The sequence below is a fragment of the Colossoma macropomum genome, unplaced genomic scaffold (genome assembly GCF_904425465.1).
Source record: "Colossoma macropomum unplaced genomic scaffold, Colossoma_macropomum, whole genome shotgun sequence".
NCBI classification, from domain to species: domain Eukaryota; kingdom Metazoa; phylum Chordata; class Actinopteri; order Characiformes; family Serrasalmidae; genus Colossoma; species Colossoma macropomum.
Genome location: NW_023494794.1, coordinates 15,106,750 through 15,132,704, shown reverse-complemented (window position 1 = coordinate 15,132,704; position 25,955 = coordinate 15,106,750). Strand labels below are relative to the sequence as shown.

The 25,955-nt window shown below is 41.1% G+C and overlaps 2 protein-coding genes across 2 annotated transcripts; both read right to left on the bottom strand.

The window, feature by feature from the left end:
- Window positions 1–279: 279 nt before the first annotated feature.
- rhogc (ras homolog gene family, member Gc) lies at window positions 280–3,386 on the bottom strand. The gene is made up of 2 exons (XM_036580355.1): window positions 3,090–3,386; window positions 280–1,896 (listed from the first exon to the last, which is right to left on the bottom strand). The coding sequence occupies exon 2, from the start codon at window positions 1,870–1,872 to the stop codon at window positions 1,297–1,299; it is 576 nt and encodes a 191-aa protein (XP_036436248.1). The 5' UTR covers window positions 1,873–1,896; window positions 3,090–3,386; the 3' UTR covers window positions 280–1,296.
- A 4,347-nt stretch (window positions 3,387–7,733) lies between these two features.
- On the bottom strand, window positions 7,734–21,196 carry LOC118815080 (FH2 domain-containing protein 1-like). The gene is made up of 13 exons (XM_036581012.1): window positions 20,849–21,196; window positions 20,578–20,639; window positions 18,968–19,070; window positions 18,798–18,883; window positions 18,345–18,445; window positions 16,810–16,880; window positions 16,611–16,718; window positions 14,525–14,595; window positions 13,004–13,121; window positions 12,131–12,298; window positions 10,793–11,025; window positions 8,332–8,894; window positions 7,734–7,777 (listed from the first exon to the last, which is right to left on the bottom strand). The coding sequence occupies exons 1-13, from the start codon at window positions 21,194–21,196 to the stop codon at window positions 7,734–7,736; spliced, it is 2,076 nt and encodes a 691-aa protein (XP_036436905.1).
- Between the last annotated feature and the right edge of the window lie 4,759 nt (window positions 21,197–25,955).

Sequence of the window (25,955 nt, the reverse complement as noted above, 5' to 3'; positions counted from 1 at the left end):
GATCCACACAGTCACTCTGACAGGCTGTAATACACTACAGGAAGTGTAGGGGGCGATATGGCTTCTGTTTTTACGCTGCAACATAACAGAAGAATTTGTTTGTCATGCAGACTTTTAGTGGTAAAAGAACCAAAGAGAGAGGAACCGAAAAAGACAAAATAGTCTATTAGTCAAATGATGGTTGATAGATCAGTTGATTACAGAAATAATTAGCGATACACTCAATTTACTGGCTGAAACCAGAACCGAAATTCAGGACAAACCGGACTGAAACCCCAAAAAAGTATGTAGCTACAGACTGTGTCACAAAATCTAGCGCCCTCGACAACAGTGAAAGTCTGTTCAACCAACACAATACAAAAAGTATTATTTTTTGGCTCTTTTTGATGTCCAAAATTTTGGTGCCTGCAGACAAGGGTTGGGCAGGTTAAACATCGGGATAAACCGGCCAAATTATGCTCTCTTTGTAAAGAAAAATGCGATTGGTCAGTGTCCTTTAAGTGCTGACTAGGACTGGGCGATAGGGCGATGTAATCCGATATTGCCGATGGTTGATTAACCTAATGATGATGTTTAAAAGGCCATAATCACAATGATGGCAAACTAACAGAGAACTGGAAAAAAACTAATTTATCACTAAACAGCAAAATATGTTGGAAAACCAGGGTTCACGTTCCATTCTTGGGCGTGGCTTTGGAAATCACCGGCAGTCTGAAGTTTCTTCAGCAAGGGGTGCTATTAGTAAGCAAGTCGCCATGAACCCACACCAGAAGGAGCTCACATTTTCCAACAGGAAAATATCATGGTTACTATTTTTAAATGCCGCCCAGGCCTAGTACTGACCATATACATAACATAATCAAAGGAAATTACATAATATTCATCACAATAACAATAAAATATTGTAATATTGCCCACCTCTAATCCCTAGAAATAATCATTCGCTGAAGCCCATACCAGGCCCTTTAAGTAAGACAATTTCATTTTTGTGTATTTACTCAATTTTGTCACTCTCATCTGCCAAGTTTTTTTTGCGTGGGTGACAGGTCTATATCTTTTTTTATATTGTTTATAACTTGTTCCTTGTATTAATTACACACACACACACACATATATATGTATATAAAACAAGTGTTCAAAAGACAAAATCAATTGCAGCCCTAGTTATGAAAGCTCAGCTGACATTTTAGCTTGCGTAGCTTGAAGCGTTTGCATAATTGCATGTTACATTTCTGGCCATCCATAGACACACACATACACACACATAAACACACACACACACACTCTCTGTGGTGGTTATAAGAGCACACACTTCTTGGCCTGTTTCTTGGCGTTGGGGTACAGCACGGCTCTCACGGCCTCGTTAAACACCTCCCGCACGCCCTCCTGCATCAGTGCTGAGCACTCCAGGTAACGCACAGCGCCAATGGAGCGGGCGAGCGTGGTGCCCTGCTGCGGGGTGGTGGGGGTCAGGCCCTGCTCCCTCAGCCGCTCCAGCGTCTCCCGGTCCGACCGCAGGTCCCGCTTGGTGCCCACCAGCAGGACGGGCACGCCTGGGCAGTGGTGACTGACCTCCGGGTGCCACTTGTGCCGGACGTTGGCGTGGGACGAGGGGCTGGCGACAGAGAAGCAGATGATGAAGACGTGCGTCTGCGGGTACGAGAGTGTCCGAAGCCGGTCGTACTCCTCCTGACCGGCCGTGTCCCACAGGTTCAGACTGACCGCTCGGCCATCCACGCACGTCTGCGTGCTGTAGTTGTCGAACACGGTGGGGATGTACTCCTCAGGGAACGCGTTGGTGGTGTAGGAAATCAGCAGACAGGTCTTACCCACTGCACCGTCACCCACCACCACGCACTTCACTGTCTGCATACTGAGGGGGAGGGGCGGGGTCACCTGAGAGAGAGAGAGGGAGTGTGGCAAGTGGGAGGGAGGGATTTGAGGGAGGGATTTGAGGGAGGGAGGGATTGGATGGAGGGAGGGATTGGATGGAGGGATTGGACAGAGGGAGGGAGGGAGGGAGGGAGGGAGGGATAAGAGGAAGGGATCAGAGGGAGGGATAAGAGGGAGGATAAGAGGGAGGGGAAGAGGGAATGATAAGAGGAAGGGAGGGAGGGGAAGAGGGAAGGATAAGAGGGAAGGATAAGAGGGAGGGAGGGAGGGGAAGGGAGGAGAAGAGAGAGGAGAAAAGGGAGGAATAGGAGGGAGGAGAAAAGGGGAGGGATACGAGGGGGGGATAGGAGGGAGAGATTGGAGGGAGGTAGGGAGGGATAGGAGGGAGGGGAAGAGGGAGGGAGGGAAAGAGGGAAAGATAAGAGGGAGAGAGGAGAAAAGAGGAAAAAAGGGAGGGATAGGAGGGAGGGATTAGAGGAAGAGGTGAAAAGGGAGGGATAGGAGGGAGGGAGGGAGGGAGGGAGGGATAGGAGGGAGGGAGGGAGGGAGGGAGGGATAGGAGGGAGGGAGGGATGGGTGGGAGGAGAAAAGGGAGGAGAAAAAGGGAGGGATGGGTGGGATGAGAGGGATGGTTGGGAGGAGCCTCAAGTCAGGCTTCACAAAACTTGTAACAGAATCGCTCAAACACATTAACTTAAAAACAAACATTAACATTTAATACACAAATAATATAAATTAAAAAAATAAAAATTAAAGTGAGAAAAAAATCTAAAGGTTGTTTTAACTCAGGAGCTGGAAACCCCCAACATAGAGAGAGACATACAGAGAGAGAGACTGCTGTACTGATATACATCAATCTTAGTTTTGTATTTTTTAATTCACTTTTACTAGACAGATAATTATTGCAGTGCTTAGATAATGAAAATGTAAATTTGTCATGTCAATAAATGAGTGAGACAGAGAGAAAGACACAGAGACAGAGAGACATACACTGAGAGAAAATCAGACGGGGAGAGAGAGAGAGAGAGAGAGAGAGAGCGAGAGAGAGAGAGAGAGAGAGAGAGAGAGAGAGAGAGAGAGAGACAGGCTGCTAAAGCTAAATCAGCACAGTCTGATCCAAACACGCACTGCAGAACTAAATCAGATACTGAGCATTAAAACGGACTAAACTGCTGTGGTGAAGCTGAGATACTCACAGCGGTCGCAGCGGCTCAGATCGGACAGCTGAGTGCGTTCATAGCAGCTCCGGCTAACGCTAAGCTAAAGCTAAGCTAACGGAGGCTAAAGAGGGATGCTCGCATTTTCAAACTGAGAAACAAGTTATCAAACGCAGCCAAACAGCCCGCGCGAAGGTGCCGATGAACACAGTGCGTGTTATTAGCGGCAGAGAGACGGCAAACAGGCACTATTTGTAAGTTTTAAATGAATAAAACAGACTTTTATAACTGCGTTATTGTGACATAAAACCAGCCTCCCGTTGTCCGAATCCCGACATCCGGGCACTTCGCGCAAATCTGAGCGACACGCCCACGGCGCAAGGGACTCTGGTAAACGTAGTGCATTCTCTGTGTCATGCAGTTTCTCGTCTCTGGTGTAGATGTGGTGTAGTTTTATAGGTGGTCTGTAAATGAAGTGGAAATAATAATATGTAATTAAGATGGTTTTTCATTACTGTGTCTTGAAACATAATTACAAGCACTGTGACAACGAACAAAGCCCAGTTCATGCTGTGATGCTGGTGCTGACTCTCTAGCTGGCTCTGACTCTGATGTCATGAAGTGTGTGTGTGTTTGTGAACTGACTCTATTGTTAATGCCACACTGTGTGTGTTTGTGTGTGTGATCTAACTCTATAACTGACAGCATCTATAGTGACTTCATCTCAGACCAGGGGTCCCAGGAAAACAAAGCATCCCATATTAAAAAGTTTTTAATCTTACATTTTCTGACTAACGCTGTAAACTAAAATATGAGAAAAAGTGCCCCATATTCTAATTGCATACCATATACACTCATTTAAGCGCATCTTAGTCAATGTTTATTAGCAATTAATCTGTCACCACTCCTCCTACTACTACTGATTATTATTATTATGATTATTATTATTATCATTATTGTTATTATTATTAATATAATAATAATAATAATATAATAATAAATATTTTAGTGTTCAATTTAATCAAGCAAATGTGTATCTGTATATTCAACAGAAGATGTACATGGGACTCTTATTTTGATAGATCAATACTTCTGCTGAATGTGAATAAAGTTACTGTGAGTGACGTGCATTTTCTGTGGATTAGTGTGTGTGTGTGTGTGTGTGTGTTTGTGTTCTAACTATAGCTGACAACATTGACAACATTTATAGTGACATCATTTAACAGCAGGGGTCTCAGGAAAACAAAGTCCCACACTAAAAAAAAAGTTTTTAATCTAACATTTTTTTCACGAACATTATAAACTAATGTAAACTAAAATATGAGAATATGTGTCCCATATTTTAAATGCATAACATACACACTTATTTAAGTGCATATTGGTCGATGTTTATTAGCAATTCTACTGTTGCCACTACTACTAGCAATACTTTCAACAACAATAATGATATTATTAATGTAATTATTGTTATCATTATCATCAACGAATGTTTTAGTGTTCAGTTAAGTAAATGTGCGTTTGTTTATAAAACAGAAGATTTATATCATCTTTCCTGCTGAATGTGAGTGGTTACTGTGAGTGAAGTGCATTCCCAGTGGATTACTTTGTGTGTGTTCATTTTCTAACAAGTGTCCACATTAAAAAAAAAAAACCTAACATTGTAAACTAATACATAAGAATAAGTGTCCCGCATTTTAACTGCATAACATCCACACTCATTTCAGCGCATCTTAGTCAATGTTTATTAGCAATTAATCTGTCACCACTACCACTAACACTACTACCAACAACACTAATGATATTAATATTATTATTATTATTATTATTATTATTATCAGTAATAGTACTGTAAGCACATGAAGTTTTTAATTAATATTTTAGTGCTTAATTAATTCAAGAAAACATTCATTCATATAGACCAAATTAGAACGTTTGTAAACATGAATGTTGGCTGTACTTCCATGCAAAAAGCATGGTTTCTCAGCATGGACAAAGACCGAAGATGAGGACTGTCCAATAAAAAATGTCTCTCAGCTCTTGTCCTTGAGTTTGGGTGTGTCAGTTTCCCCATTGTCCCATGTGCCTTTTGGCCATGTGCTTGGGTTTTGGTTCCTAGTCTCGCCCATTTCCCCACCTTCCCAATTAGAATTCCCACCTGTTTGTAGTCCCGTCTCCTCCCACTCCCAGTACCTATATCAAGCCCTTTGGTATTGTACGTTTCTACTAGTTTCTTTCGTTTGGTAAAGCTTACTCACACTTACATCCAGCCTCTTTACTCTCCACACATGACAATGGGCTTATATATATTCAATCAATTAATCAAGTTTAATCAAGTGAATTGTGAGTACTTTATTATGTTTATTAATAACAATTTATTATCATCGTAATTAAACATCAACTTATCAGACTCTATCCATCAATCTCAGAGCAGCAGGTATATTTTGTTGAGAGTATCATTGATATTATCCATTACAATTCCTGAGTTGTATTTTGCTACAATTACACAGTTATAACAAATGAACGACAATTACATGTTGCTTCTACTCTGTTTCACAGGAAACAATGGCGATGCATTTTCCATAATTACCAGCAGCTGCACAGCTATAAGCATTTAATTATCACAATACGTTTGATTTGCATAAATGTGTTATAATAAACAGTGGCCAAAGCACCGCTAAACTTTCCCTTTAATTTTTCCTGTATCAGCACTAACACACTGTTCAGGATGCCTCTGGAAGCTGATCCCGAAACAGTTTACACCACAAACTCAAGCCTTTCCATAAACATAAGCCTTTTCCGTCATTCTCCATACATCCATCCATCACTATTCCCTCTCCATCTTCCTCTTTCTCTGGCTGTTTGTGACTCCCTACGTACAAATATCTCTCTTAAAGCGATATTTTGGTGAAAGTTCCCACTGTTCTCCCCTCTGACCTCAAATGCAGTCAAATCGGGTTTTATCTGAGTTTTGCTTCTTTAGTTTTGCGGTAGTTCCTGTCGGCCTCTAGGGGGAGCCAGTGCACAGTGCTGTTCTATTATCCTATAGAGAAGGACCGTGGTCAGATCACCCCCTGCTGTTAGCGTTTGCTTAAAGGGGAATTCCACTATTATTTTCTAAATTCCTGCATAAAAAGTGGTTAAGATGTAAACAGAGCGGTTCAGAGGGGTTTGGCGTGAAACGCTCTGTTCTAGAGAAACTTAGCGAGTCAGAACTGTTCACAGTGGTGGTGATAGGAACCAGACGTCCACCTCTAAAAGCTCCCTCAAACCAGCATGTGTTTTGTTTTGATGCTGGTATGCTGGTCAACCAGCATGACCAGAACCAGAACAGCATAAACCAGCATAAACCAGTATAGACCAGATAGGACCAGCATGAAATGCTTGCTGGTCTGTGCTGTTTTTTTCAGCAGGGAACACAATATGAACAATTGAAACTGACTTATTTTTTCAGAAGTATCCCAGGCATAGTTACGATTGCTAGGCTACAAAAGGGACCTACAGTATGAACTAGTTTACTACAGTGCCACCCTGAGGCCAGTGCTGCCAAAGACAGAATCCTGCTGATTGTGGGTGAAACAGCTAAAAGGTGATCTTTCCCTGAATTTCTATTTGAGCATCTATTTTTCCCAAACGGACAGCATAACGTTCCAGAATTTTGATTAAGAGAAATTGCATACTTTGTTAGCCCCCTTTTACCCTGTTCTTCAGTGGTCAGGACCCCCATGGACCCTCACAGAGCCGGTACTATTTGGGTGGTGGGTCATTCTCAGCACTGCAGTAACACTGACGTGGTGGTGGTGTGTTGGTGTGTGTTGTGCTGGTCTGAGTGGATCAGACACAGCAGTGCTGCTGGAGTTTTTAAACACCTCAGTGTCACTGCTGGACTGAGAATAGTCCACCAACCAAAGATATCCAGCCAAGAGCGTCCTGTGACCACTGATGAAGGACTAGAGGATGACCAACACAAACTGTGCAGCAGCAGATGAGCTATCGTCTCTGACTTTACATCTACAAGGTGGACTGACAAGGTAGGAGTGTCTAATAGAGTGGACAGTGAGTGGACACAGTGTTTAAAAACTCCAGCAGCACTGCTGTGTCTGATCCACTTGCACCAGCACAACACACACTAACACACCACCACCACGTCAGTGTTACTGCAGTGCTGAGAATGATCCACCACCCAAATAGCACCTGCTCTGTGAGGGTCCATGGGGGTCCTGACCACTGAAGAACAGGGTAAAAGGGGGCTAACAAAGTATCAGAGAAACAGATGGACTACAGTCTGTAACTGTAGAACTACAAAATGCACCTATATAGTAAGCGGAGCTGATAAAATGGACAATGAGCGTAGAAACAAGGAGGTGGTCATGATGTTATGCCTGATCGGTGTATAGGGTTAAAGCTTTTATGTACCAAAATATATCAGGACATCTGGTTTAGAGGAAGTTTAGTGGTGGATCGGGCAGATTTGCGCTTGTTTAGACAGAGAATCAAGTTTAATTTAATTCGCAGGAGCACATTAAATCCTTGAAATTATCGGTTTAGTCAAACCTGTGTTAAACTGAGACTAAACAGCAGCTAAGCTAATGACAGGGCAACAGCCCCAAATGGGTTAAGGTCTTTAGTGAAGGAAAGGTGTGGTGTAAACACAGCATTGGACTGCATTCTGTGCAGTAGCTCCCTCTAGAGGCCTGGATGTGCTGCCTCAGTGCCCTCAAACACTGACACTGGAGATAAACCCGTTAAATCTGGGTTAATTAAGACTGTGTGTCTGAGCGCGGCAGGCTGAGTGTTCTGCTGCTGGTTGGTGCTGGGATGCGTGAGCTGCTGCTGCTTCTGTCCCGTTTCAGAGCCGAATGCAGCACTTTAGCCGTGCAGCGGACGGACGCTAATGCTAACGGAGCCGCGGCCGGACATAGCCTGGACAGAGGCCTGGACACGACTGTGGCCAGCGCTGACCCTGACCTCACCGACCGCTCCACATTCATCTCCTTCACTCCATCCATCCTCACTGTCTGTCTTTCCTTCTCTGACTTCACTCGCTCTTTGTCCCGTTTCTCTCGCTCTTTCTCCTGCTCCTTCTTTCCATTCTGCTTCTCCTTCTTCTCTCTCTCTTTCTCTCTCTTCTGTCTATCTCTATCGTTCTCAGTCTTCTGTTTCTCTCTGACTTCCTTCCCTTTCTCTCTCTTTTCTTTCTCCTTTCTGTTAGATGCTCTGTCCAGCAGTCGTTTCAGTGGCTGCGGGATTTTCGCCTTTAGCCCCTCCTTTTTAGAAGCCCCACTCGCTATTCCTGATGGGTCGGCAGACTGTGAACCAATCCGGGGCAGCGGTAGGCGGGACGCTCTAAAAGGGGGCGTGGCGGCGTGTGTCCTGTTTTGGTTCTGATCGGCAGCTTTGACGTCCTTCGTCGTCCCCTCTCTGAGTTTTCCCCTCGTCTTTCCGCCCTCCTGAGATGACATCACTTCCGTTACTTCCTGCTCCACCTCCTCCGACCGCTCTCTCACTTCCTGTTTCCTCCCTTCTTGGTCTGCTCTTCCTGAGGGCGGAGCTAAGTTGCTGTAAGACTGCAGGCCGGAAACTAGCGTGTGTGTCTCACCCACATGTGGGCGGAGCCTGGCATCAAGCGTCCAGCTTTTGGATTGGATGCAAGCTGAGTGAGCGGGGCTCTTCACTGACTCCGCCTCAGCAGATGGGCAGGAGAGACTGGTAAGCTCAGCTTCGGTCCGGGTCTCAGCCTGAGTGGGATTTGCATCTTTGTTAGCCACCACGATATCAGGAGATTCTGCCTGTATTCCAGCTTCATTTCCCGGAAGACTGGTGTTTTCTGCCGGTGTTTCAATCAGGCTGTAAGACAGGAAAGAAACAAATATATAAATCATGAGTTACGGAAGTTGAAGTTGCAATTGATAATATTTGCAATAAATCTTCCAACAAATGTGGTTCGTTTAGTGCTCTTTATCCTTGCCAAGCAACCGCAAACTGCTGAAAAATAGACAATAACTTTCAGACATTTCATTTTTTTCATATATCAATAAATATATCATAATATAGCAGTGATTAATGCAAACACATCCACCATATAAGTAGCTTTTGCTCACCAAAGTACCACCATGTTGAAAATGCTAATTTCTGCTATGTGATTTTCTGTGCTGTGTTAGCATCAAGCTAACGGTGTCATACTACAAAAAACTTGAAGCTGAAGCTTGTAAGACAAGGAAGTAACTTACTCTTTACTTTTTATGGTACGTGTCCATTTGCAACTTCGCCTTGCCATATCATATTCATTTCAATAATTCATTAATTTTTAAATAAATAATTAATTTTCACGTGGTGCAACGCAATTTGTTTTGCAAAACATTGTTATTTTATGCAAATAAATGCAGCTACTGCACTGCATTCAGCCAATCAGGTAAAGGCAGACATAACTTTCTCAGAACGCAGACAAACAGCGGTTCTCTTTCTCTTCTCTCAGTCCATAAGAGTTAACATAATAATGAAAACAACTGGATTCATACAGAACTGTTGACACTGAAGATCTGGAGGGAAGACGTTCGATTGGATGAAGTTTACATGTTTTGAGCGATAAGGCAAAATTTAAATCATACAGAGCTCGTGGGTTACTGGCTAAACTAGCTATCTCGCTTACTAGTGAAACTAAGCAAGCTAACATTCTGGTTTGTGTGGATGACGAATGCGTTCTGAAAGTTATAAAAGCATTAAAAGCATATTTTTGTTTTTGAGACTCATTGTAAGATTCTGTGTAACAGCGAACAGCGTATCAAACTGTCTACAGACCCAGACATGTTCAACATGGTTCCTCCATTTCCATAATGACAAGTGTACACTGAAGCTGCAGCTTAAATTTGGTTTTAGAAGACAGAGAAAGAAGAAGAATCAGTGGTCGCTGCCGGTGCTGGCTGATCATTTTGTGTTGTGAGAAGTTTGAGAATGCAAATTAGGCAAATGGAGAATCAGACTTATTATTTAGCACTAGAGAAAGCGAGAGAGGCTGAATCCTCACCGTCAAAGAAGAGAAACCATGAAGAAGCACAATGAAATCGGGACAGGCGACGTTAGAGAAGCTGATGGCTACTGTAGGTTCCACTACACACTTGGAAAGGGAGGGGTGAGGGAGGGGGAATCAGACGGGCGCAATGTGTAACCTCACCACTAGATGCCACTAAATCCTACACACTGCTCCTTTAAATAGACCATAACATAATTCTCGTGAATATCTAAGGTTTGAAAACTTTCTTGTTTCTTGTGCCTTTGTTTAGCACTACACTTTATCTTAATGCTATTTTAATTTTTTCCTTATTTTATATATTTTATATGCCTTTGAGGTGTTAGATCTCAGGATGTAATAAGCTTTACTATTGAATTTTTTTAATGCTGTTGTTTTTCTATGTCTGTGTAAATCATTTTGAATAGCCACTGTATGAAAAGTGTTACACTAATAATCTTGCCTTGAATATTTCATTGTTTTTTTAACAGTTTTTTTTTTTTACTCAGGGACCACAGATTGATTTCAGTAGAATTCCCCATATGGAGTCTCGTGACTCAGTCTATCAGATTTTACAACCTGAACTATCCGTATAAAAGAGACTAAAAACAACTGTACAGGTTTACGAAACATATTAACTTGCTGTTGTAACTGAACCTTTACAAGACTTTAACAGAGAGCGTGAATTTAGACAATGTTAAAGAAAACTACAGCAGTACTGAGATGACAGCAGACTGACCTGATTAACGCTGGACGCTGCGGTGCCCGGCGGCCTAGTGTCGACCACAGGTTCCGCCTCAGAGGTGTAGCCGCAGGAGCCCGCAGGATCATCTCCAAAGCATTGTCATCAAACTCCAGCCCCGCCTCCAGGGCGGAGCAGGAAGCAATAGAGCGCCGTTTTCTCGCCTTCTCTCTCTCCGTCTGCTCTCTCTCCAAACGCTGCTGATCCTGCTGCTCTCGCAATTCATTCTCCTAAAAAGGGAGGGGAGGGGTTATTCTTAAAGTGATAGTTCTGCACAAATTACCAGATTATACCAATTTACCCCCCAGCCTTTAATGCACGTGTCCTTGATCACCCAAAACACGTTTGGTGTGTGAAGTTTGGGTTTTCTTAAGTCAACAACAACGGCAAACACTAAAGAGAAGAACACTAAAGAAGTAGTAGATCAACTTCACATACGTAAACAAACAATCATATATAAATAGACAGACAGACAGACAGACAGACTGACTGATAGATAGATAGATAGATAGATAGATAGATAAGTAATGTAATTAATTGCATGTGTTATAGTTTATTATGTGTTTTAGTTTATATCACAGTATAATTATGCTTACTGATGGTTTTGGTATCATGGTATAGTGTATTTATGTATATATATATATTTTTTTTTCAAATAAAACTGTTTGGATGTTTCTGTAAACCTTTTTTTGTAGATTAGCAATGGTGTCTTACACTGTTAGAAATAAAGGTTTTGTTCAGGTACATTTTTCATTCATCAAGGTACAAACAGTGTAAATGTTCCCTCAAAGGTACAACAGTGGTTTTAAGGTTTAATTGTGAACCTTAAATAAGCTTTTCCAGGTGAAAAGTTCGTATTTGTACCTTTTCATAACAGAATGTTTTAAAACAGAACAGTAAAATAAAGTCCTGGAGACGAGACGGGGTGTGTGGAGTCAGTACAGCTTAGAACATATCATTTCAGTGGATTATGGTTCAGTTATGTTCCCTGACTAAAGGTACTGAGATGGAGCCTTGAGGGTTCCACCCCAGTGACAATAAGGGAACTACCCCAAAGACAGTTTAGTACCTTTATTTCTGAGAGTTTTCTGGATGTCCATTCACATTTAATAAGAACCATGTTTAACAACTGAAGTAAATCTAAAACATTATTATTGGGCAAAATATTAAAACAGAAATTAAAAATATGAGGAGAGATGTCAGTCAGTATTGCTTCTAATCCTATCGTGATAAAGGTTAGTGTATGTAAAGCCCACAGCGGCTTCTTTGATCGCCGCAAAACCAGTGTAAATAAGATTTTTTGACAAACTATCACTTTAAATGTGTTTCTCCCACCTGTGCGGCTCGGAGGAAGCGCTGCTGGAAGCTGTGGAATGTAGCGCAGGCTTCCTCCAGCTTAAAGGATCCATCATCATCCTCACAGAAGAACTCCATCAGGGAGCGCTGGGCTTTATACAGAGAGTCCACGTCCACCTGCAGCTCGGATAACTTCAGCTCCGTGACCTACACACACACACACACACACACACACACACACACACACACACACACACACAGACTCTGTATTTTCTCATTTGTAAAGCACTTAGAATGACAGCAGTGTATGAAAGGTGCTCTATAAATAAACTTGCCCTGTCTAATAATAGTACAGCTTCATTTCTAAAATTTCTGCTCATTCAAATTTCTGATATTCGCAGGGCTTAATTCCTAATTCGTAATGAAGGAATAATTCCTAATTATTCCTTCATCCCTAATCAACCACAGCACAATTTAATTCCTAATCATTTCTAAGAAAAGTGTAGCTTCAGTTCTAATCATTCCTTATTATAGCACAGCTACATTCCTAATGCGTCCTAATGATGGTAAAGCTTCATTCCTTATATTCCTAATCATTCCTAATGATTGTACAGCTAAACATTCCTAAAGAAAGCTTAGCTTTGTTCTTAATATTCCTGATCATTGCACTCAATAGCACAGCTTCATTTTTTGTTAATCATAATTGCTAATGAGACCATAAATTCATTAATTCCTAATCATTCCAAGTCTTTCATAATAATCACACAGTTTGATTCCTAATCATTCATAATCAAAACACAGTTTCACTTCTAATAATTCCTAATGAGATTGTAGCTTTATTCTTTATCATTCCTAATTCCTAGTCATTCCTAGTGTGTGTACTCTTAGGAATGGAGTCTTTTGGGTGTGCACCTGCAGGAATGGTGTGATCTGAGCGTGTAGATCCGGTGCAGTTTCCAGTCCGTCCAGCAGGGCGGTGGCTCTGGACTGCAGCTCGCTGAACTCCTCCTCCACTGCCTCCACTGATAACCTACAGCACACACCGGCACGTCATCAGGGGTTAAAACAGGCTGGAATGCCGATCCAGAAGTTACAGTCGGGATACATTTCGAAATCTAGGCATTTGTTTTATAGTGAAAACTGCATATAGTTGTTTTACATGATTTCTATTGCTACGTTCACATGACAAGCCCCGTTGCTCAAATCCGATTTTTTGCTGAAATCTCTCTGACAGGATGGTTCACACTCGTTTAGGTAAGTGATTCAAATCTGTCATTAATGTGATGAACCGGAGTCCTGAAATGACCCTCATGAGCTCATCCTACTCAGTAACGTCACGTGAATGAATCACGTTCATCATCAGCACAAACTAACGAGCAGAACGAGCTTCGCTGAGAAGATAATTAACTCTGATCAGCTCTCAGCTTCGTTATTAGAGTGAGACGATGGAGAAAAAGGTGAGATAAGCTGCTTTTCAACCGTTTACAGGCTTTAACTTCTGTTTGGCGCTGCTGCCATGGTAATGCTGAATGATGGCGCACGCGCAGTGTAAAGCAAGCACACGAATTCCGATCTGAGCGTCACATTAAGGTCGCATGGCTACGAATCGGATACATATCCAATCTAGGACCACATATAAAAGTGGCTCAGATCAGATTTGAAAAGATCAGTTCAGAAAAGACATCAGATCTGAGTCACATTAGGTGCAAAAAATCGGATTTGTGCCACTTCAGCATGTGTATGAACTGATGTGGCGATGAACCCCAAGTCCAGTTTACAGCCCGTTTAGCCAATGGAAGGTCGAGGTGCAGCAGGCTCCGCCCACCCTGTCAATATGCTAACACATTCTGACGCAATCTAGCTCTACAACTGATATTAACTGAATGACTGTCACCCTATTTTAGCCTGAAGCGGGCATACCCAAAGTAAAATGGGGCACTGTTCCCACAAACTTTATTATTATTATTATTATTATTATTAATTTTCATTGTACTGTTTTTTTTGCTTTTACAGTCTGGGTTGATACATTTTCTACTCTCTTTTAATCACAGTTTGTGTTTGTATATTTTCAGGCTGCTAATTCATTGCTGCATTTCTGTTGTTGCTCTTTGTAATAACCTCAAAAGTTAAAAAAAAAATAGATTTTGGGGAAAACTTTATTACCAGGCTGCCATCAAATTTAAAGTTTGTTGAACTTGAAAAAGTAAGTCAATAGAACTTAAGGCACAGATCCTTGTTCTGTTAACTTCCTATTAGAAGTTGAATTAGCTCAAATGTTTCATTTTAGAAGGCGGCCCTTTAATTCACTTTAAAATTGAACAGAAATTTTTTTATAGTGTACATTATTTTGAATGAAGGAGATGCGATAGATTCATGATTTATTGCTTGAAAAGGTTGGGCTCCCCAGTAGAACCTGATCATCCACACACTCACCTGGCTGCTGGTCCCACGTGGCTGAGTTTAAGGTGGTAGGAGAGGATGGATGGATCTTTCCTCACTGCTTCCTGTAAACACACATAGAGGCATTACATTCTCTCTCATTCACACAAACATGGCAATTTATTTACCTCTCACTCACCCATTAAAGTTGCAGTGTATAAGATTTAGTGGCACCTAGTGGTGAGGTTACAGATTGCAACCAGCTGAATCCCCTCCCTTTCCAAGCAGGTAGTAAAACCTACAGTGGACGCCAGGTTTTCTGACGCCGCCTGTCCCAATTTCGATTCGCTTCTTCATGTTTTCTCTTCTTTGACGGTGAGGATTCACCCTCCTTCGCTTTTTTCTTGTGCCAAATAATAAGTCTGATCCTCCATTTGTCAAAATTTGGTTTCTCAAACTTCTCACAACACAAAATACTCAGCAGCTTCGGCAGCAACCACTGATTCTTCTTCTTGCTCCGTCTTCCAAACCGGAGCTACAGCGCCACCAAATTCAAGCCGCTGCTTCAGCGTAAAAGCATGAAAGGCGCCCCTAGAGCCAGTGTTGGTTTGTCCACTCTGAGCTGCTGTAGAAACATGGTGGCGCAACATGGCGGCCACTGTTGGAAGAGGAGCCGCTCCCTATGTAGATATGAAGGGCTCATTCTAAGCTAACAAAAACACAACGATTTGTAGTTACAGGTGATTATACACCAACGAAAGCATGGTTGTGTTTACTCTATTTCATTTCTGACAATAGATCCCCCTGAATCTTACACACTGCACCTTTAAAGCAACAGATCGGCAAAAAATACAATTCCTCCAATTTGTTCCCCCTCTTAGCCCAAATGTAGTCCATCACCCAAGACATGTTTGGTGCCTGAAGTTTGCTCCTTTAATTTTAGCAGTGGAGCTACGAGGTTAATGTAGCTAACCTGTAATAGAAGCTTATGCCACACCAAGTAGCATTGGTGCTAACTGCACGTCTAAGTCACCACACACTCGCCGCAAAGCGTGTGGAGGTGTTCAGTATCTCTCCCAGAGTTGATTATGTGGTTTCTGACATTATTTAACTTATCCATAAAAGTGGACTAAATTATGTTCAATCTTAATGATAGTGCAGCAGCATTCCAAACCATTCCTACTGACCTTGCAGCAACATTACTAATCAATGTAATCAAATCATTCCTAATCATTTCTAATGATAGTGCAGCTTCATTCTGAATGATTCCTAATCATAGTGCAGCTTCATTCCAAATCATTCCTAATGATAGTGAGTCATCATTCCAAATCTTATTTCTTATTACAGTGCAGCAACATTCAAAATCATTCTTAATGATAGTCAGCAACATTTCAAATCATCCTTAATGACAATGCAGCAGCACTCCAAAATCATTCCTAATTATAGTGCAGCAACATTCCAAAGCATTCCTTATGACAATGCAGCAGCATTCCAAATCATTCCTAATTATAGTGCAGCAACTTTCCAAATCATTCCTATTGATAGTGCAGCAACATTCCAAATAATTCCTAAGGGTAGGGCAACAACATTCCAAATTACTCCAAATGACAATGCAGCAGCATTCCAAAATATTCCTACTGATAGTGCAGCAACATTCCAAATCATTCCTACTGATGTAGGATGTAATGCAGCTTTATTTGAAATCATTCCTAATCATACCTAATGATAGAGCATCTTCATTACAAATTCATTCCTAATGATAGTGAAGCTTTGTTTCGAATGATTCCTAATGGTAGTGCAGCTTCATTCCAAATCATTCCTATTCATTCCTAATAATAGTGAATCTTTATTCTTAATTATTCCTAAATGTAGCACTACTTCATCTCAGAGATTTGCTTACGTGGTTCTAATACTGTATAATTTACTGTTATCTAAACATGGACTAAAGTGCGCTAACTGGTGGGGTAGACGCTTTCGTTACTTATTAGCTTGTTTTTGGTGACTATTCTTAGTCATACACTAAGCATACACTGTTTTCTGCTTGTGTCCATGTAAGCTCCTCCGTGATCAGTCCAGCGTGGGAAGCCACATGTCTATTGATCAGTGATAGGGAATTGATCAGGTTATGGACGGAGCGTACCATGGCTACAAAGTGCAGGAGGTTCATGCCGGGTCGGTTAGCTTTAGTGTCGGCTAACTTCAGCAGGGAGGAGATCCTGAATCCTGCAGCGTTACCAGCGAATCCCCCCTAAACGGAAAGAGACAGAGAGGGGTTGAGTGAGTGAGTGAGTGAGTGAGTGAGTGAGTCGGTCCGTATATGTAACAGTAAAGTCACTTACAGCATTCATGTAGTTTCCAGCTTTCAGCACCAAACGCAGGATAGAGTGGAGCTCAACACATGACATCAGCTCTGATAGAGAGACACAGAGAAAAAAGAGAGAGAGAGAGAGAGAGAGAGAGATAAAACCCTTTCTGGAGGCTTCTTAATGTCCATTACACCAGCAGAATTGATGTCATCCTGTATATTTTTATTGATGTAATCAAATAACATCATTTTTTTTTGTTTCTTTTTTTTTTTAAATCTAACATGATTAAAAATATTAAAATTCAAAGCTGAACTGAGGCTGAAAGAGACTGAAATTGCATATTTTGGCTAATGTGAAAAGAATCTAAATTCAGTATGTAGGGTAGAACAGCACATTTTGTTTTTTCACTATATAACGAATAAAGAAGCACTTAATTCAGTACAGTTATTTCTATGTTGCTTAAACCAGCCGAGTTTTCCAAACCAAATACATAAAAATATCTGCCTTAAATAAGTACGCTAAATGGTCAAAACTATATGGACACCTGACCATCACGCCTATATGAGCTTGTTCCATTCCAAAACCAATTGGTATTAATATGGAGTCTTCCCCTTTTGTGGCTAAAACAGTTTACACTCTTCTGGGAAGCTTTCCGCAAGATTTTGGAGTGTCTGTGACTGTCAAAAGAGCATTTGCGAAGTCAGACACTGATGTTAGACGAAAGGGCCTGGCTCACAATCAACGTTCTAGATCATCCCACAGGTGTTAAGTGGGGTTGAGGTCAGGGCTCTGTGCAGGCCACTGGAGTTCCTCCACACCAAACTCCTCAAACCATGTCTTTATGGAGCTGCTTTGTACACAAGGTCTCAGTCATGCTGGAACAGGAAAGGCTCTTCCCCAAACTGCTGACACAAAGCTGGAAGCAGATAATTGTCTAAAATGCCTTTGTGTGCTGCATTAACATCACCCTTCACTAGAACTAAGAGGCCAAACCCTGAAAAACAGCCCAGCCCATCATCCCTCCTCCACCAAACTTTACTGTTGGCACTACGCATTCCGGTACGTATCGTTCTCTTGGCGTCCACCAAACCCAGATTCATACATCAGACGGCCAGATAGTAAAGCTGATTCATCACTCCAGTCCAGTGGTGGCGCTTTACACCACTCCAGCCGACACCTGGCATTGCACATAGTGATCTTGGACTTGTGAGCAGCTGCTCAACTGTGAAAACCATTTCAGGAAGCTCCTGATGTGCAGTTATTGTGCTGATGTTGCTTCCAGAGGCAGTTAAGATCTCTGTAGTGAGCGATGCAACAGCAGATCAGTGGCCCTCCTCTGTGAGTTTGCCGCTTCGTGGCTGAGCCATTGTTGTTCCTAGATGCTACAATAGCAATTACAGTTGACCAAGGCAGATCTGCCTGATTTTATACACCTGTTAGCAATGGATGTGGCTGAAACACCTGAACTCAATAATTAGGACAGGTGTGAATGTATGGAGTTCTCCGATTGTGTACTTCTCTATCTGGATTGTACGTCCTTCTAAGGTGCACTGTTTGTTTAAACTCACCTGTAGCTGCTGTTGCTAGGCAACGTGCAGATGTAGACACAGAGGTCACAGTGTGGTCAAACTCCTCCTGCAGAATCATTGCCTCTAAACGCAGTCGAAAACTTCAGGATGGAGAGAGAGTGAGAGAGAAATAAATTAAGTATGAGGGTAAATATGTGAGGAAAGTGCACCTGGGATTTTGGAATTGGACTGTTTTATCCCTACTTTACAAACGCGGCATTTGTATTTAAAGGAGACGGCAGTGTTTGAGATTCACGGTATGTCACTTCCATGTACCGAACTCTCCTTATTCAACTATGCAAATGTAAATACAGTTTTCCTTTCTACGGCACCTTTAATGTTGCTACAACACCTTTATTTCCATGAATGTAATATTGGCAGGACGCTGATTACAGAGTGACGGAGCTCAGAGTTCCATGTGTGCGTAATGAGTGGGAGGGTATGTTGCAGTACCTAGGAATCTCCACTAGATGGAGCATGAAGAGATCGGCCTCCTCCAGCTGATTGCGCTCACCTCTGAATGACCTCAGTGTCTGCTCCTATAAACATAAACACAGTATCACAGTGTCAATACTACATCCAGACACAGACACATACACACATAAAAACACACGTATACTCACCTCATTACAATCAGGCAACAGTTTGTAGAGTTCATTGAGCCTCTCGCTGCCATAGCGCTGGCCACGCCCCTCTCTTATATCATTAATGATCTCTCCCAGAGAACTGTGTGACACAGAAACATGAAATAAGTAACACTGAAGACATAGCAGGGTAGAGTTATCTTATCATACCGAATCAACCTTTTACCTAAGTCTTACCCAACTAAACTTCCTATCCAGCCAAATCCTTTACCCCAAAAAATGTATATAACCAAACAAAACCCATAACTCAAACTCTTACCTAACCAAGCCAATTACTGAACTAAACTTCTTACTGAAACTCTTCACCCACAAAGTTTGTTGCCCAACTAAAACCTATATGCTCAAAAACTCCTTAACTATCTTAGCCAAACATTTTACCCATTCAAACTTTTTACCGAAGTTCTTCCCCACAAAACTCTTACATAGTCAAACCTATTACTCAATCAAATTTCTTACCCAACAAACCCTTTGTATGAACTATTACCTGACCAAACCCCTTACCCAACCAAACTCTTTACCCTACCAAACACTTTACCAGCCCAACTCCTTTACCCAAACAAACCACTAACCACTCAAATTTCTTACCCAATCAAACCCTTTACCCAACTAATCCCATAACCAAACTGAAGCCTGTACCCAAACTCTCACATACCCAAATTCTTTACTCAACCAAACCCTTTGCCCTACAAAACCCTTTCGCAGCCTAAATTCCTTACCCAGCCAAACCCTTTATCAGCTCAAATCCCTTACCCCACCAATCCCCTTACTTGCCCAGATTTCTTACCTAACCAAACCCTGCACTCTTACCAAACACTTTACCAGCCCAAATCTCATACACTACACTACACTACTAATCCTTTACTTAACTTAAACCCTTTACCTGAACTCATATCCCCCCCTATTCCTTACCCAACCAAACCCTTTAACCAACCAAATTCCTTACCAACAAAGCCTTTTACCTGCCCAAACCCTTTACCCAACTAAACCCTTCACCCAACCAAATCCTTTACCCAGCTTAAGCCTTTACCTGAAATTGTATTCAACCAAACCCTTTCCCTAACCAAACACTTTACCCAAGTTCTTACCTGCCCAAATCCCTTACTCAACTAAACCCTCTACCCAACTAAACCCTCTACCCAAACTCTTTCCTGGCCAAATCCCTTAGCCAGCCAAACTCTTTACTCAACTAAATCCTTCACACCACCAAACTCTTTGCTTAACTAAACCTTTTACCTAATCAAACCTCTTACTAAACCCCTAACCTAACTTCTTACTAAACCCCTAACCAAACCTCTTACCCAAACAAATCTTTTAGACATCTAAACCATCTACGCAATCAAACCCATTACATAACCCTTTACACAACCACCCAGCCAAAACTCTTACCTAACCAAGGCCCTTGTTGAACCACACCTCTTATCCCCTTTAGCCAAACACCTTACCCAACCAGATCACTACATAACCAAACCCTTTTCTTATGCTAATCCCTTACATAAACCCTGACAAAGCCAAACTCTGGGCAAAAGCGATCCTGAAACTTAACAACTTTTTCAAGGATTTAACATCTTTTCAGGAACTGACTAACACACCTCTTAAAATGATGCAGAAAAATCCCGACTTTCAGACTTCTGTTCCCCTCCAGAATAGATATCTGAGATAAAAGAAGAAAGGAAAGGCTGTCAGACAGACAGAATAACTCAAAAGCTTATACCTAACCAAAGCAGGTCAGGCCCGGTTCCCTGCTCTAACTCACCTGACTCAGCTTTGAAGAGGTTGGAAATCATCTGATGGTTTGAATCAGCTGTGTTAGAGCAGGGAAAATACACACACAGTCAAAAAGATTCAGATAGTCTGTCTCACCCTCTCCAAAGTGTTCCGAGGAGGTGCATTCATGTTAGTGCGTTTATTTCCACTACGGTGACCTCTGACCCCAAGAACTTTGATCTGGTGACCCTGGCGCTGTCCAAAAAGCTCATCTAGTGAACTGAGGTCAATTGGAAACTCATCCGATTTGGTCCAGACACTGCGTCTGCCCTCCACTCGCTCCTGAGGAATACGCTCCCAGAACACGCTTCGCAACCGACCGGAGCCAGAAACACCACTGGAGCCGGAACTGGAATTTAGCAAGAGGGGGGGTAGGGGCGGTGGTGGGGGCGGTGGTGGAGGTGGTGGAATGCCAGCTCGAGCCATTGGAGAAGGTTCAGTCATGATGTTTCTATATTTGTGCTAATGATGATGCTGATGATGATGATGATGATGATGGCCCCATGATGAAGATGCTCTGAGGAACATATTCTTACTCTTGACTTGTGCTCCAAATCTGACTAAAGACAAAAAGGCCAAGCAAGATCACACAGGATCAATAAACAAAACATCATCAAAAGTGGCACAGCAATTTGAAGCAATAGCAAAGGATCTAATTTACCCAGATCCCCCATCCATTTACACCAAAAATAGCCAATCAACTAAGAGATATTTGGTGCTTCTTTAGTTGTAGCACAGGAGCTACGAGACTAATGTAGGATTACCTCCATTTTCCCTAAGTGAAATGACAATTTATTGCCAGCCAATCACGTTGAAACTTTTTAAAGCTCGATCCTTAATCTGTTTTCTACCTCAGCTTTATCTTTATAAGATACTAACAATGCAACATCATCAGCATAAAGAAATAAGTCACATGAACAAGCTAGTTTCAAATCATTAATATACAATAAAAACAATAATGGCCCAAGAATATGTCCCTGAGGAACTCCACATACAATATCCCTAAAATGTGAAAATGTTGTATTTATATCTACTCTTTGAGCTCTTCCTGTGAGATAATATTTAACCCCCTTAATGGCCATTTCACTAAAACCTCTAGCTTTTAATTTATATAGCAAAATGCCACCATCTACAGTATCAAACACCTTTTTAGGTCCAACATAGCCATACCACAGAAATGACCTGCATCGACCTCCTTCCTAATAAGATCAGTCAGATACAAAAAACAAATTTCTGTGGAATGGGATCTTCTGAATCCAGACTGTAGCAAATACGATATATTATGCAATCTGCTTATAAATAATCTTTTTCATAACCTTGGATAAAATACCTCAAATGGAATCTGGTCTATAATTCCCTCCTTCTTTACATCCCTTTTTAAAAAGAGGAACAATTCATGCAATTTTTAATTCCTTTGGAACCTGTCCTTCTTCAATGGATAAATTAATAATATGAAACCTAGCAGGAATCCCATCTAAACCTGTTGCTTTTCGGGTCTAAGTTTACTTAATATTTTGCAGAGCTGATCCTCATTAACTTTGAAAGAAAAGCCTCAAGACTTGATCCCACATTCAGGATAATTAGTCTGCACTTGCTATTCATTATAAATACCTGAATGTTTAGGAAGTTGTTCCACTAGCTCAGTAGCAGCTGTTGTAACATAAGTGTTTAAATATTTGGTCACTTTCGTTTTGTCTGAAATAACAATACCATGGCATGGATGGTCCAGTTCATGCTGCATTACTGACCGTACTGAGCACGGCAGGAAACTGGAATGGCCCATGATCTGCTCAGCACATCCTGTAAAGGTCAGCAAGTTTTAAAAAGGTGTACGAGAAATAGATATTCTTGGAATTGTATTTCTATTCATCTGCCTTTCTGATTGCAAGGTATCACGGGTCCTAAATACAACTTGTTAAAAAGCTCATCTAAAACACTATTGAGCTTTGAAAGTTATGGAAATAAGATGTAGATGCAAATTAAATAATGTAATTATTTAATTTCTTAGATGTTTGATAGTAGAGCTGGGCAATATGTGTGTATATATATATATATATATTATTGTGATAAATTATGTCACAATGCAATACAACATGCTTTTCTGAACATGTTGTGTATATCGTCAGTGCTTGTACACTCTTTAAAAAGATTCTTTAAGAGTTCTTTAAAGAAAAAAAAAAAGTAAACAGTGAAGAAAATGGTTTTATATGGAACCATGAACACTGAAAGAACCCTTTGCATGATTGCATGCTTAAAAGGTTCTCTGAATGGTGAACTGGTTCTAAAATTACGTATAAAGTTTTGGCTGTTGTAGTAGTGATAAAATACACACGTTTGTTTGAAGGCAACCAGCACCACACACACTTAAAAAAGATGGTTCTTCAAGGGTTCTTTAGTGAAGAAAATGGTTGTATGTAGAACTGTCAACAGTCAAAGAACCCTTTGCATGATTAAAGTGTTCTTTGAATTGTGAAAGAGTTCTTCAGATTGATGTATAATGTGTTATGTATGGTTCTACATAGCACCTTTAATTATGCAAAGGATTCTTTGACTGTTCATGGTTCTACATAGAACCCTTTCTTTACTAAATAACCCTTAAAGAACCATCTTTTTAAGTGTGTAGAGTGACATCTTAAATACTTGTTAATAAAAGCTAAAATACTTATCAATAATAAAAGCTTATTTTTTATGTCATGTTGGTTAAATGATGTATTATTTCTCTGCTCTTTCTCCTTCTGGATGAACTTTATGCAAATTAGCTGAGTGACATCTAATCAGATTGTTGATGTGCAGCACAGTAACCAATTGTGTCGTGCCTACAGTCACACTCGAACTCGCTCCAAACCTTTGATAAAACAAGAAGGTATTTAAAGCGCAGGTTATCATTACATTCCTTTAAGTCTTAAAAACAACATTGGGCTCAGAAATGTCCTACAGCTCTGCATACTCCCTCTTTTCACCTCAACTTGTGTGTGTTTTAGCGACACTCCAAAGCAGCCAGCAGGGGGCAAGAGAAGCGATTTGCCTGCTGCAGGTTTTTAAAATATTTGAATAAAACGCAAAAATACAAACTCCACTCTAAAGCAAGTAGATAATTTTAAAAATTCTTTTTAGCAGTTGCAGTTAACCAACTCTGGGGGCGCTGCTGCACCCTCATCACCCCACTTCCCGTGTTCCTGTGTTAGGTTTTTGACTGACATTTTGGGTGTTTTTTATTCATTAACTACAGAAAAGCAATCTGGCAGCTCTGAAAGTGGGCCAGGCATTAGTCAAAGAACCAGCTGACCATGATGTCACAGCTGTTTTGGAGTAAACAAGCTCTAGCTTGATGTTCTCCTGGACAAGGTTGGACCAAGATGGACACTGGAATCATCTCATCAGTCCAGCTGAATGACTAGCAATCTAAGACAAAAGGACTAAGACTAAACACAGGATTAATCGAGCTCAAAGCTAAGATAATGTAATCACACACTATAGACTGTTTTCAATAGCAATCTACCAGCTATCTGCACTGTGATAGCTCTGTATCTGTGCTCTGTAGTGTTATCTAACAAGTCAGTCCAAGCTAACTTAGTCAGCTCAAGAGAAATCCAGGCTTATCAATGCTGATCAATCAAAAGCAATTCTTTTATCCGTGACTCAGAGCTAAAACTGGGTTGTCCTCAACACAACGGAGCATAAAAATAATATCAAGCTGTTGTTCAGGAGCCTTTTGTCCTATGAATTGAGTCGTTCCGTTCGAAAATTTCAGTGATTTGAACTTGTATTAAGTATTAATTTCACTCCGAAGTCGCTCCATGAGATCTGAATCATGTTCGCTAATGCTAAGAACACAGCTCACCAAAAAAAAAACTGAATGCTTAAAGTCCCAGGGAACAGTAAAATATTATGATATTATTGGTAGTCAAATATTAAATTGTGTTTGTATGATACTAAACTTAAGTGTTCTCAAGCTTGAATGAAAAATATGATATAAAAATGCTAAAAAAATGCTGACCAGACCTGTCTGAGAACTGTGTGGGCGTGGCTAACAAGCAGCTTGATTGACAGCTCTCTGTCCAACACTTCTAGCCCACTCCGTCTGTCAGACAGAACTAAACTGATTATCTGGCTTTTATGTGATGCTAACTGGACAGACAAAGTCATGAACGAACAAACGGATGGAGGAAGCACTGCGTGAATGAACGAATGGATGAGCAAACACTGTTGTTGTTGGATAAACGAGTGAACGGGCGACAGGCAGCTAAAGGCAGGTGGTCTGGGTTAGCTTATGCTTGCTAATGCTGGGTTAACTTTAGCTTGCTAAGTTTCTCTGACTCTGTTCTGAAACTGTTCTGTGTAGGCGGGGCAAGCCTTGTGATTGGTCAGGGGAATGCTTATAGAAGCGTTACCTAAGATTAGGACCGCCCAGTTTACACTGAGAGGCGAGAAATATGGTGAAATATATCGGTTATTATTGGTCAGTGGTACATTATTCAAAGCGTAAACTTAGTACAGGTTTACTGTTTGCCTGCAAGAACAACATTAACCTAATTAGAAAACACAGATTTTGGTTCTGTGTGTCTTTAAGAAGCTAATGCAGAATTTTTCAAACTAGCACAGGAACTAAAACATTAGCTACAGACATACAACATAACATTATTGATCAGACAATTAAAAAACCAATAATTTCAGATGAATCTATAAATATTTTGCAGCTTCAGGAACCAGAAAGTCACTGCTGCACAATTTAAGGTGCAACGGGAAAATTCAAACAAGAAGCTGGCAAATAAGATTTTGACTTTAGGTTCGTGTAAGAAGGTGCTAACGTTAATCTGTTATGAATATCTACAGGGATTAAGTAATGCTGTAATTTACCGCTACAAAGCTTTAACCATCATTATAAATAAACAACTACTACATAAAGTTAAGACCCCTGTATAGACTATTAAATGAAATAAGCTTAATATGAAACCAGAGGAAAAACAATCACATCAGCAAGTTCTCTGTGCTTCACCAACCACACGGCCATGTCTACATAAACAACACACAAACATGAGTGTGGGTCACTCCGTTCCCTCCGTTATATAATCCTGTCCCACTTTCTGAGTGTAATATTCCTGAAATAGTGTAATTTCGGACAGTATCTTTCTTAAACTGCCGCTCTGTAATGGTACTGAATGCAGTCCAGCAGCGATGTTGACCGCCCCAAAATGGCGGCGTC

Excerpts from the sequence above, each read along its gene's own strand:
- rhogc (XM_036580355.1), bottom strand. The coding sequence starts at position 1,872 with ATGCAGACAGTGAAGTGCGTGGTGGTGGGTGACGGTGCAGTGGGTAAG.
- LOC118815080 (XM_036581012.1), bottom strand. The coding sequence starts at position 21,196 with ATGACTGAACCTTCTCCAATGGCTCGAGCTGGCATTCCACCACCTCCA. Across the intron at positions 19,071-20,577 it reads TTTCTGCATCATTTTAAGAG|TTCTCTGGGAGAGATCATTA; the intron begins GTGTGTTAGTCA and ends TGTGTCACACAG. Across the intron at positions 12,299-13,003 it reads AGATCACACCATTCCTGCAG|GTCACGGAGCTGAAGTTATC; the intron begins GTGCACACCCAA and ends GTGTGTGTGTAG.